The 12,683-nt window shown below is 42.0% G+C and overlaps 1 protein-coding gene across 3 annotated transcripts in view; it reads left to right on the plus strand.

Moving 5' to 3' along the window:
• Nucleotides 1-3,412: 3,412 nt before the first annotated feature.
• Stk32a (serine/threonine kinase 32A) overlaps nucleotides 3,413-12,683 on the plus strand; it is a 116,900-nt gene continuing 107,629 nt past the window's right edge. For all 3 annotated transcript variants that reach the window (XM_085833705.1, XM_085833707.1, XM_085833706.1), the window contains exons 1-2: nucleotides 3,413-3,704; nucleotides 8,147-8,295. In XM_085833705.1, the coding sequence (XP_085689831.1) occupies nucleotides 8,244-8,295 (52 nt within the window). In that variant the 5' untranslated portion in view covers nucleotides 3,413-3,704; nucleotides 8,147-8,243. The remainder of the gene's footprint in view (nucleotides 3,705-8,146; nucleotides 8,296-12,683) is intronic.

Below are 12,683 nucleotides of genomic sequence, written 5' to 3' on the forward strand. Positions count from 1 at the left end.
AGTCCACAGTCTTAAACCTTGTGGTGCAAACCATGATTTGCTTTTAACATCCCCACCTCCCTGCTTTACTGGTTACTTTGTGCTCCTCTCCACTGGGGGGCTCCAGAGATTGACAGATGCACATAGCCTAGTTGGCCAAGTACCTAGCCCATATCAGTCAGGCTGTCCCCACAGATATGTGTGCAGCAGGTACACTGGCAAGAACTAGGAACAACTAAGGAACTATGAACCACTAAATAAAGAAGAGAATAAAATACAATGATCTCCTTGTACAATTATTGATTGAAACAACTGTGTTCTTGACAGACAGAATACAGTCATAAAAATTCTTTGTTACTTTGGAAACTATGAGACATGTATACAATAAAATATGATCATGTCTCCTCCTGACATGCCCTTCCCAACTGACAATCAACTAAGTCCCTTTAGTGCTGCTCATATGTGTGTGAGCATAGGGGTCATCTGGTGGAACATGAGAGCCCCACTGTGTACATTTGCAAAAGAAATGATTCTCCTTCCTCTTGCAACCATCTGCATTCTCCGAGGTCATCTGCCCCATTGATGCTGGTATTTTTGGCTGGCTTGATGTTGTGTAGGTCTTGTGCAGGTAACCATGGTTTTCTAAAGATCATCAGTCCAAAACTAACGTCAGGCACAGAAGAAAGCATTTCACAACTTTTGTTCCAGCTCTTACGTACTCCGCACTTTCTCTTCCTCGATGGTCCCTGAGTCTTGGCTGTGTGTGTGTGTGTGTGTGTGTGTGTGTGTGTGTGTGTGTGTGTGTAGGGGTGGGGAATAACAGGAACCCCAAATCTCCTGTTCTCAGAACCTTGCTTACTTATGCATTTCCACATTGACTATTGTCCACTGCAGAAAAGAGGCTTCGTTGACCAAGGCTGAGAGAAACCCAAGTCTATTTGTATACACATTAGTATTTGGAACCAATTTGGCAATGTGACTATTGAACAAAATAGCTATAGGAAGGTCTACCCTAGCACCTCCCAAGCCATGGACTTTGGTCAAGGATTTTAGTACCAGGCTTGGAATTCCCTCCTGGGCAGCAGACATGGAATCCAATCAGAAACGCATTACCCTATAACACTTGTGCAACCATTGCACTGGTGGGGTAGGTGGGTAACGTAGCATGCAGAGTCCTAGGCTGGGTAAGACCACTGATGGTCCCCCCCCCCAACCCCAGCAACCAGAATAGCCCTTGCTAGCACTATAGAAGCCAGCTAACATGGAGGAAACTTCCTCTTAATCAGTTTGAGGTTGATTTATTTCTCTGTATCTTTTGGTGATAGGCTCTTACCAAGCAATTACGGGGAGTTACCTAGGGCAGTGACAATAATCTGTGTTGTTTTGTAGAGCTCTGGTGTCTCCTCGACCAAGAACTTGTACGAAGGTATCTCATGCCTTGCATTAACATTTTCATCTAACAGCTCATGTGTCACGAGCAATATAACTTTTTAAAGTAAAACTTCTTGCATGTCACGTTTATAAGGCCCCCACACACTTGGCTGAACTCCAGCTTGAGTGGCTTACAGAGCAGGCCTGAGAAGGATGGTAGCCTGTTTACTGAAATGACAACCTTTTAAAATGTTTTATTAGAGTTTTAATTTTTATCTTAGGTGTGAGTCTTTTCTTCCCCTGTGTATATTTATGTGGATGCCGTGTATATGCTTAGTGTCCATGAAATTTGGAAGAGGCCATCAGATCCCCCTGAGACTGGAGTAATCGTGGCGAATGTGGGTGCAGTGAATTGAATCTGGGTCCTCTGCAAGAGAAATGAGCACTCTAAACCCAGAGCTGCCCGCTAGCCCTGAGTGAATAGCTTTAACACTTGCTGATTTGTGTGTGTACTCACCACTGGCCATGTTAAGTTATTGTTACGCATCTCACTCAACCCTCGCCTGACTACAGAAGTCTTTACTGACACTGAGAAACTGAAGCCTGGGGCCTTTAGGTGACTTAGCCAACACCTCAGAAATGGCAGTTTGGGCATTTTGTTGAAGCCTGTATGATTGTACAGCTCTCCCCGTCAACCAATGAGGTTCCAAGGGACTTTGGTCTAGTCTCTGTCCACTTTCTGGCTGTTTTAGTTCATCTGATGATAATAAAATAGAACTCATTATATCTTGGGAAATTGGATGGGTATTAGAGATATTAATATTACATCAATTTGTAGTGCATGTCAAATTTCTTGATAATCAAGGGTGTTGTTAAATTTAGAGGGTATACAAAACAATATTATTCCAGGCACCCGAGTTTTGCTTAAAAACAAAACAAAACAAAACAAAACAAAAAAACTCTTTACTATAGTAAATTCCTTAGTGGCTTGAGGACTGCAGAGGTTTTTCCTGAAACATTCTGTTAAAGTGCGTGGTGAGCCTGCAACAATTTCAGTAGAAATTTCACAGACACCAAGGGCCACCATGGGAAGTTTAATATAGTTCTGTGTTCTGTGTTTTCACTCTTAGGAAAGCACATATTCACGAACAGCTCTCTGAAACAGACATTTTTTTTTGTCACAGACACACTCTGGTTTTAACAGCTTATTTATTTATTTATTTATTTTTAAGAAAACATTGTTAAAGCTTGCAAATGTTTCGCAGTAATGGGAGTTTTAACCTCAAAGTTCTCATTTATGGTTTCTCTTTATGGATCTGAGGCAGCGCTTATCTGGAATTCCTACACAGCAGGGAAATGTGAAGAATGTGTTGCCAGTTTCAAACTAGACCCGCTACTGTCCATTTATACCTGCCTGGCAGCTGTCCTGCTGTCACACCAGTCATTTCTGAAGAAAGTGCTGCACCACCACTCTCCCCTTGGCTGGCTCGTGACCCTGGCCTCTGAGGGGAACAATAAGTTACTTTAACTGTGATGATGATTGACAGGGGAAGCAGAGGGAGCTGCCATGGAAGTTGACCTGACTCTTTTCTCCTGTTCGCCTTCCTCTGTACTTGTGGGGGTTTCCACTCTAACTTCCACCAGCAGGTATGTGTCCAGAGATGGAGGAAAAGCTGGGGGGCCAGGAGTCTTCCCATGGATGGGTGGTTCTGCTACAGTGGGCAACCATTCCCTGTCCTGTCCTGTGCCTCAACTCCACCAGCAGTAAAATGGGGCAATGCAGGGACCATCCTTACTTCTAATCTTGTACCAGGCCACTTTCATATCCACTACCTCTCAGGGACCCCCATTGCCAGGGATCAAGGTCAAAGGAGTTCCCTCCAAGGATTACCTTGGGAAAGATTTTCCCCTGGGTCTGGGAAGTTGAGGAATGCTCAGTTTCAGGCTGCAAGAGATGGAGCCTTTGCCCGGGGTTCCCAGCCACGCCCTCCTGCTTTCCAGCTCGCCCTCCTGGGGCGCTCGTCCTGCCCCCAGCCAGCGACGCACAGTCCCCTGGCGACTGGCTCTAATCCAGGCGACTGGCAATTCGCTCCGGGGGAGGGCGCCGTCTGGGGACGCCCCTGGCGGGCTGCTTGGCGCTCTCTTCTTCACCCGGGTCCCGCCCCTCGCTGGGGAGCTGCGCGGCTGCGCTGGGTCCCCTTTGCAGCCGCAGGTGCCTGAACCCAGCGCGCAATCCTGCCAGGGCCATTCCCTCAGCCGCGTCCTGATCGGCAGGTGTCTTCTGTTTCCATCGTTGTTCCTGGCCTGCTGAGTGCTATCAGCCCCTGCTCCTCGAATGGAAGCATCATCGTGAGGTGAGTGGAAAGGCTGGAGAAAGGATGTAGACTGGGTGAGTGATTATACATAGGAAATCGCCCCATGTGAAGACGGGCACTGGTGCGTAGCTGAGAAGTTCAAGGGATGGGGATAAGAAAGAACACAGGCAACCATTCAGATTGACTCGCAAGACCAGATGGAGGAAAGGACCCACCCTAGCTATTGCCCCTATCTGCTTCTCCACTTTCGCACCACCGTGGCCCCATAGACTTCAAGAAATATTCTCTGAGCTGAAATGAATGAAGGGAAGTTTCCCCATCAGCGTCTTTTATCCAGCTTCAAAGTAAGTGAGCATTGTTTGCCCCTGTTTGCCTTAGTCTCCACAAGGTTCCCTGCCCCATCCGAAGCTGAGAAGTTTGAACGCTTTCTCACAGAAAAGTGACTGTGTTGTGTTCATTCTGTGGATTGCTAAGCGACACTTAGAGACCATAGATCGGAGCTGTGAAGATGTGTACGCTCATTCTTAGAACTCAATAATAGGATGGCTAAGGAGAACTGCAAGACATTAGGTGCACTTCCTTCAGGTTTGGATGGCTTATTTTAAAACAATTCTCGGGTTTAGAACTGTGGAGGTGTGTGCAGACCTGTGAGCTGTCTTTGGGAAGTGGGAAAAGGCAGTCTACTTGGCTTGAGGGCTAATGTGGAAATGTTTACTTACCAGTAACTTTCAATACCTAAAAACGACGAAAACAGAGTTAAAAATCCAAACCATTGTTAACAGGGAATGTTGGTAACGATGATGCTTTCTGTTTTTTTGTTTTGTTTTGTCCCTTTCCTGTGTTTCTAAATATTTTCAATTTAGTTTGAATGCAAAACAACAACAACAACAAAACCGCAAAAAAAAAAAAAAGATAATTATGACTGCACAGGTAGTGATAATGAAATCTATATGGTTCTGTCAGATGTTGCAACATCTTTGCATCAGACCTGGTGTTCTCCAACTCTAGGACTCTCTCGGGAGGCAGCTGCTCAGAGACTTCTGACTAGTCCAAGGCTCCAAGCCACACTTGAGATGCTCCTATTAGAAAATTAGGTCACATTAAACAATCTAGTCATTATGGGGTCAAAGTAGAGTGTGAACTCTTGTCCGTCCTGCAAGACAACTTACCTTCCTTTTGTGCTAAGGGGTTCCCTTTCTGTGCATGGCTGCTGTACTTGATGCTTAGCTAATGCTGAGGACTCTGGAACACGAGGTCGTGAAGGGGAAAGGTTTTATGGAAATAGTCTCACATCTCTCCTATTCTCTATTCAACAGAGTGGAAAGAATGAGTCACCATTTTCCTGTCAGAGAAAGGCCTATTTCTTTCTAGTCATGAGAGAAACTTATCTAATTTGGTTAGGCACTTGGGGGTGGGGTTGGGGGTATGGGGTGGAGGAAGAAGGCTAGAGGAAATTCTAAACTAAATGAAGAGTGGTAGCTACCATGGGGGTAGACGATGTTAAGTGACATGGCAATGGCCCCCTTCATGTGAACTTTTCTCCCAGTTAAATTGCTGGCTCTGCTGTCCATAAAATGTGCACACCAGAATGGAAGTCTGAAATGTGGACAAACTTGATAATATTCCCACCTCTTTGTCCATCTGATTTGACAGTGTACAAGGTCAACGCTTGGCACATCTTGCATAGCTGAAAGATGGGCTACTTGTAAAAAACATAAGGTGTTATGAAATATACAAGAGTGGTAGAGTGGCCATGTGAGTGAAAGCATGCACTCAGACTGTTACTGGATGCAGGAGAATATAGCCCAACTTGGCAGTGTTAAGTCATTGCTCTGGCATAGTCTCACAAGAGAAAGTGGATGCTCACAGTCAGCTATTGGATGGATCACAGGGCCCCCAATGGAGGAGCTAGAAAAAGTACCGAAGGAGCTAAAGGGATCTGCAATCCTATAGGTGTAACAACAATATGAACTAACCAGTACTCCCCCCCCCAACCCCTCCGGAGCTCGTGTCTCTAGCTGCATATGAATCAGAAGATGGCCTAGTCGGCCATCAGTGGAAAAAGAGGCCCATTGGTTGTGCAAACTTTATATGCCTCAGTACAGGGGAACGACAGGGCCAAGAAGTGGGAGTGGGTGGGTGGGGGAGTGTGTGTGGGACTTTTGGGATAACATTGGAAATGTAAATGAAATAAATACCCAATTAAAAAAAAGTCATTGCTCCTTAAAATGTATTGGACCAATTTCCCTTTTCTAATGTCGGTAATAGAGACATTGCTATTTTTCTAGACTACAGGCAATAGAGCACAAAGGTTACCCCATGCTGTTTCTTAACCCTCTGTCAAATGCAATGAGCATCCTATGTCCTTTTTCTTAATTCTTCGTTCTCTTGTCTAAAAGCCTTTTGATTTGTTTTTAACTTACATAGACACTAGTTCTCCATATCTTCCTGGACCTCAATGATCCCACTGAGCTTGCTTCAGCCACCAGTTACCACCACCCCACCCTCTCCCCAACCCTAGCCCATTTAATTGGTCACTTCCTAATTGCTGACTCTTTCTTTGCTCTCCATTAAATGATTCTTTTTAAAGATCATAAGGCATTTTGCCAGCAGTTGGCATTTAGTTGGAAAAGTAGCAATTCCTTAATGGATTCTCCTTCCAAATGAAGGCTTGACTTACATTTTCCTAATGAGAAAATGAGTTTTTCTTCTATACCTAGGGGCTCCCCAAGTTCTTTTAAAAAATAACTTATTTATAAACAAGGCTCTCTTGGATACTTTCTCTAATTCTGCATCTAAATAAGTAGTTTTTTCCTGTGTAAAAAGTCCACGGGGAAAAAGTAACAACAAAAGAAAACAAAAGGTTAACAAGTGTCAAGAGCTAAAAAAATAATAAATGCAAAGAAAATATTACCCCTATCAAAATAGTGGAAATCAACACTTACTCCCTCCATACTGTGTATGCCAGGTACTTTGCTAGTTACTTTAATTGTATTGCTTTACTATCTACATCTATAAGTCATGTTTTCTCCAGGCACAATATTTTTTGAGTTCCATAGCTGAGCTGAATTTTAAAATGTTCTTTTATAAAATCTGGCTCATCCCCTCTTTCCGTAGCTCTAAAAATCCCTGGCCAGTGTTTCCACAGTGTTCCACAGCCACAGTCTCTTCATCTGATCACAAATGCATTTTTAGACTAACTCAGTCCCGCCACCATCGCCCTCATAATGCCTAAGTGCCCTGTACCTGGTTTGGTCTTGTCTTTTGTGGGAGCTTCCTGGCATTTAAAGGTACTCGAGCTTGTGACTCCTGAAGGATGCACTGTTATGTTCCCATTTTAGTGGTCAGAGGCTAAGTAACTATTTCAAGGCCATGACCATGCAATTTTTAGGACTGGAAACCAGACGTCACCTGGATGGCAAGTCTTTATTCATTTTTTTTTAAAGGAATCAATGATTACATAAACATTTTAAAGGAGATTTTTATCTCTAAGATATATGGTATAATTTGAGCTCCAGTGTGATTAGCAATTGCTGATCATGTATACTATAAACGACTTTATGTATGATGTTACATATATATCTGTGTTTGTATACTCAGTATACAAAGACTGTTTCCATAGTTCTAAACACCCCAGGCTAGTGTTTCTACACACTGGTGTCATGTAACAGATGTGTAAGAGCCAGGGATAATGGTGAACATCTGTACTCTCTAAACTGTTGAGGCTGAGGTTGGTAAACAGGAGTTGAAGGCCAGCCTCAGCTCTATAAGAGAGTATGCCCCAAACAAAATTTATGTCACAAAATGTGTGTATTCATGTACTACAACATACGAGTCACACAATGTCAACATATGAATATATGTGCCACATATTTACAAAGAGTTAAATGTGTACTCTCTTTTCGGGTAAAGATCATTGCCAACTCCAAGTTTAGGAGAAGGAAAAAGTGGAGGAAGCCAGCTACTTGCTAGTGAAGTCCAACCCAGTGTGGTGCCTTTAGGGGTGAGTGGAAAAGTAAGGCAACTTCATGCTTAAGAGTAAAGATTTTAAGATTGTTCTTGGTCACACAGCAAATAAGTAAATGAAGAAATAAAGGAAATATAAAGTTAGCCTATGTTTTTTAATATAGAGGTTTGCTAAAATTATTCTTATTTTATCATCACTTAACTGATCCCACTTTATAAAGTTTTCTTGCTACCTGAGAATGTATTTTGCTTTCTTCTTACTTTGTTAGTAGAGGTTGACTTTTGATGATGCACTGCAATGTGGCTTCTCCTGTTGCCCCACACACCACGGTCATTTCTATTATAATTCTTAAGGACAAAAAAAAATTCTGTTACAGCAATACAAGTGGATGTTTTTGTTACAATATGGATTCAGGGTATCCACCACATACTCTATTACAAGAATTCTCTCTCTCTCTCTCTCTCTCTCTCTCTCTCTCTCTCTTTCTCTTTCTCTCTCTCTCCCCCTCTCATAGATATCCAGCCAATCTCTTGGGGATCTACATTGAACAAAGATGAGTGCTTCTTCCAGGATTCTGTAACTAGATTGTCCAGGTCAGTTCAGACTTGACCATGGGAGCCAACACTTCAAGCAAAGCACCAGTGTTTGATGAAAATGAAGACGGTAAGAAATGGACCATACTGGCATGTAAGAAATGAAACTTTGTGAAATTGAAATATAAGCGCAGTAAGGAGAAGGAGGGCCTACAGTGTATCTAAGGATAGGGGAAGAGTGAATAGCAGGATGAAGCTCAAGGACCTTGTGTGCTGCTATCTAGAATGTATCGTTTAGTTTTTATGATGCCCTTGGCAACTTTCATAATCACTGGCATCCTACTAGTGGCTTCCCTGCTCCAAAGAGTGCTGCATCCTGTGATTCATATTTAGATGATTTATGTGTTTCCTTTGTTGTTCCTTTGACAGTTGAGGTTACTCCCGTTGCAAGTCTTTCTCTCTCTTGCTCCCCATAATAAAGAATTGAGTTTTAAAAGGTAGATGCCTTCTTAATTTCCAACTGTCATGCTTCTGAATCTCATACATTTCACAGTTTGTGTGTGTGTGGGTCATTGTGAGAACAATCAGTTTCATTGAGGAAAGGGGAAACATTAAAGGCTGGGCTCAATGAGGCGAGTCATACATGCACGAGTCCTCTTTCCTCCCCATCAGTTCCCAGCAGTGGCACATTGGGACAGGGGGCAAGGTCTTGCTATGTTTTGTTTCCTTCCCATGGTAGAAGGTTAGGCAATTTTGTTGGAGTGGATTGGGTGGTAGCTCTTTGCTGCATTCTTAGATGAAGAAACACTGGGTTCTAAGTAGTAAGTTGTTCAGGCTTCCAAGAGGGGAAGTCCAGAATAACTTCTAAAGAGTTCTTCTAATTGCACCAGGATGGGGAAGGGTGATGTGGAAGGTTCAAGATTCTATAGAACCTTAAGCCTATTCTACTATCAGCTAGCTGTTCAGATCAAGAAATGTGTCTAGTCTTCTAGCTCGGACTCCACTTCAGTCAAGAGGTGGAGCAGAACCCTAAAGATCCTTTCCAGCTCAAAACATATTGTGTGGCTGAATAACACAGCTACCTCTGGATCATCCAGGAAAGTTCATTGTGTTAGATTGTGAGTTTGATCTTTAAAACAGACACTGACCATGAAAAAGGGACATAGGCTTCCTTCTCTAGCTGTCTCAGAAACACAGGGCTAGGGCAGTGGCTCCAAATGCCTTATTTTCTCGGTCTCCTCCCATCTCTAGAGGAGTGCTCATGACTTCACACTTATGGATGGCCCATTTATAACTAACCTCCAGCTGTTAAGAAAAAAAAGTCAGAAAGATGCACTCATTCCTTTAAGGATTTGACCTGTTCTGGCACTTTGATTCACATGCATATACTTTACTTCTAAGACAGCCTGCAAGATGCATTTTATTGTTTTGGATAGCCATGAACCTTTTAAAAGTAAATTCTTATGACAAAATGGGGGATAATTTGAAGTTTGTCACAGACGGGAGACCACTATGTCTGCTATGCCTGATGGACACATTCTGGTATTGAATGTTTGGATGCAAACACTAAAATACAGTGTTTGACTGGTCCACACACCTGTTTCAAAGATCAAGCCTTTTACTATCAACATAGGAACAGCATTCTGCTCTCTAGAAAATATTCCATGGGGACAGAAAGAATTACATAACTGGAAAGCTTTTAAACTTCTCATTGCTATTTTCGGTGTTGGTGTCTTCCTTTGTTTTATCAAGTAGTTTAAGGAAGGCTCTAGAGACTAGCAATGTTATGTGACTCTCCTTTCCTAAAAGCAGAAAGATGGTAGACTTGCTTTTCATGTGGTTCACATGAAAACTAATGTTTGCATGAGAAAGATCTGCATAGTAAAGAGTCAGAAAATGGATATCAAATTCATACTTAAGTCTCAAGGGATATTACATCACCTGAAGGTAGGGTGTTGTGAGGCTGAGAAAGCACGTCTTATGGGGTGCCAAAGACAGCTATGTATCCTGTGGTTTGATACACGTTATAACTGTCTTTAAATGATTTTAACAATAAAGTTAGATTAGAAAAGGGTTAGGCTCAAAAACCAGGTAGGTCTTGACACTCAATAGATTGTTCTATTTTTTCTCTCCTGTCCTGAACCCAGTTGGAGAACCTATATCAGCCTCCATAAAGGGAAAATCTGAAATAAACAGAACATCCCTCTATGCTTTCCAGTGGGCTTAAAGCTCCCATTTCATTTACACAGGCTGCTACCAGTCTACTGCAGGGGTTCCCAGTTTGTGGGTCATGACCCCTAAGAGGGTCAAACAACTCTTTAATAGGGTTCACCTAAAACCATCCTGCATATCAGTTGTTTCCATTATGATTCACAACAGTAGCAAAATTACAGTTATGAAATAGCAACGAAAATAATTACACAGTTGGGAGTCATCACAACAGGAGGAACTATATTCAAGGGTCAGGGCAATAGGAAGGCTGAGAAGCACTGGTCTACTGCAAGTTTGAGAACTGTGAGTCAGAGAATGAAGGAAGAAGGCAGCCTGGCCTTTGTTCTTTCTCTTGGAGGCTGTGACCTAAAGACGGAAGGCAACCATGTCTGAAGAACACAAACCTCAGAAGTCAGCAAGGAAAAGAGTGAGTGACCTCGGGAACAGTATGTCAGCGATAGCTGGGGCTAGAAGAAGCTCTTTATACAAGGGCCTCAGAAGGATAGTTCAAACACAGGGAAAGGCAACTCCAGAGCCTAGAGAATGACAATTTGGGGAGTTTGCACTCAACTGCATCATGACAGTCATTGGTGCATGCGAGTTTGTCCAAGATGACTTTCCATATGAATGTATTCCTTTATAGAATCATTACATTTTTTTTAGATGGAAAGGCATAGTCCTCTGATGAAATCTCTCTCTCTCTCTCTCTCTCTCTCTGTGTGTGTGTGTGTGTGTGTGTGTGCGCGCAGGTACTCCCATATGGAGGGCAGCAGTTGACACTGAGTGTGTGCCTCAATGTTATCTTCACTGTACAGTTTTGAGACAGGGTCTGTTGCTGAACTTGATGTTTCTGCAGGACTGACTGGCCAGAAATCCGCCCCCCCACACACACACACCAGAACGCTCCTGTCTCTTTCCAATCCAGTTTTGGGATTACAACTGCACTTCTCTTTTACTTGGGTTCTGGGACTCTGAACTTTGGTGTTCATGCTAGTGTAGCAAGTATTTTCCTCACGGGGCCATCCCCCAGCTTCTGTTTGTTTTTTAGTTCAGTAATCCCTATGAGCTTCATTTGACTCTTTGTGCAGCTGCGGACTGAGCACAAGCTAAGGCTGGATTTGACTGCTTTCAAGCTTCTGTCCAATGGGTAACAACAACGACAACAACAACAAAAATCCCTGGCCAATCAAAGAATGTTAATATCTGTTTCATTTTTATGTCTATATTTTTATATAAATAATCAAACTGGGCCAGAATCTAGAGCACTAAATGAGCCAATTTAATTACTTAAAAAATGCTGCAGAGACGAACCCTTTAATGTGATGAAAAAAGTACTTAACATTTGCTTTAAGTGGCTTAATATTCTGAGTATATAGAGTCGAGAAGAATATTGAATAGTTTTCTCAGACAATGTTATATAAGTTATTTCTCACAGAAGAGTGGTTGTGTTCATTTTGAAGATAATTAAGGAATAAGATGAATTGTTGCTTGAAGTCCCTTGAGGTGAACTTGCCTTGTTAGAACTCATTCTGATACCAGCATATTGTGGTGGTTTAATCTGACCTATGACCTTGAAAGAATTATCCTATTTGTTACTTGGGTTGATCTATGATGATGCAAACTGGGAGATTTGTTAGCTAAGAGCATAAGATGTTGCTTATTTAGCTTTTTGTTATCTTTTTAAAAAAAGATTTATTTATTTTTATTTTATGTGCCTCTATTTGTTTCAAGAAGCTGAAGTTCTTGAAAGAGCTCAAACTAAGAAACTCTGGCACTAATTAGTAAATACTACTATTAATTACCAGTAATTGTGTGGTTACTTTACGTGGAATATCTCACTGTTTTACTCAGATTCTTTTACTTAAGTAAAAACTTCTTGAAACAAGTGGATTAAATGTGATAGCAGATGCCACATTCAATGTGGCTGACTAGTGACGATATTAATTGAATTGAATTAACAGAAGACAGGATTTTACAGGTTCTGTAGAGATCTATATAAGCCAATCATGGTCTCTCAGTAGGCTTGTCTTTTATCTTCTTGAGATGATATTTTCTTTCTTCCTTTTCTTTTCTCTTTTAATCCCAAAGTGACTATTAAAATAACTTAATTTGATCAGCAGACAAGTTTTTCCCACACCTAATGACTATACCCGGATGCTGAGAAAACGTTACTAATGTAAATGAATATGTCATTCACACACAAAAAAATGAATGCAAGCTACCTTTATTTTTAAAGTTAATATTGTTGTTAAACCTACTTTAGTATGCCTGTCTGAATGCAGTGGTTTGGTTTTCTTGGTTGTGATA

Source organism: Mus caroli, unplaced genomic scaffold, assembly GCF_978045245.1.
Source record: "Mus caroli unplaced genomic scaffold, Mus_caroli_1 scaffold_19, whole genome shotgun sequence".
NCBI classification, from domain to species: Eukaryota; Metazoa; Chordata; class Mammalia; order Rodentia; family Muridae; genus Mus; species Mus caroli.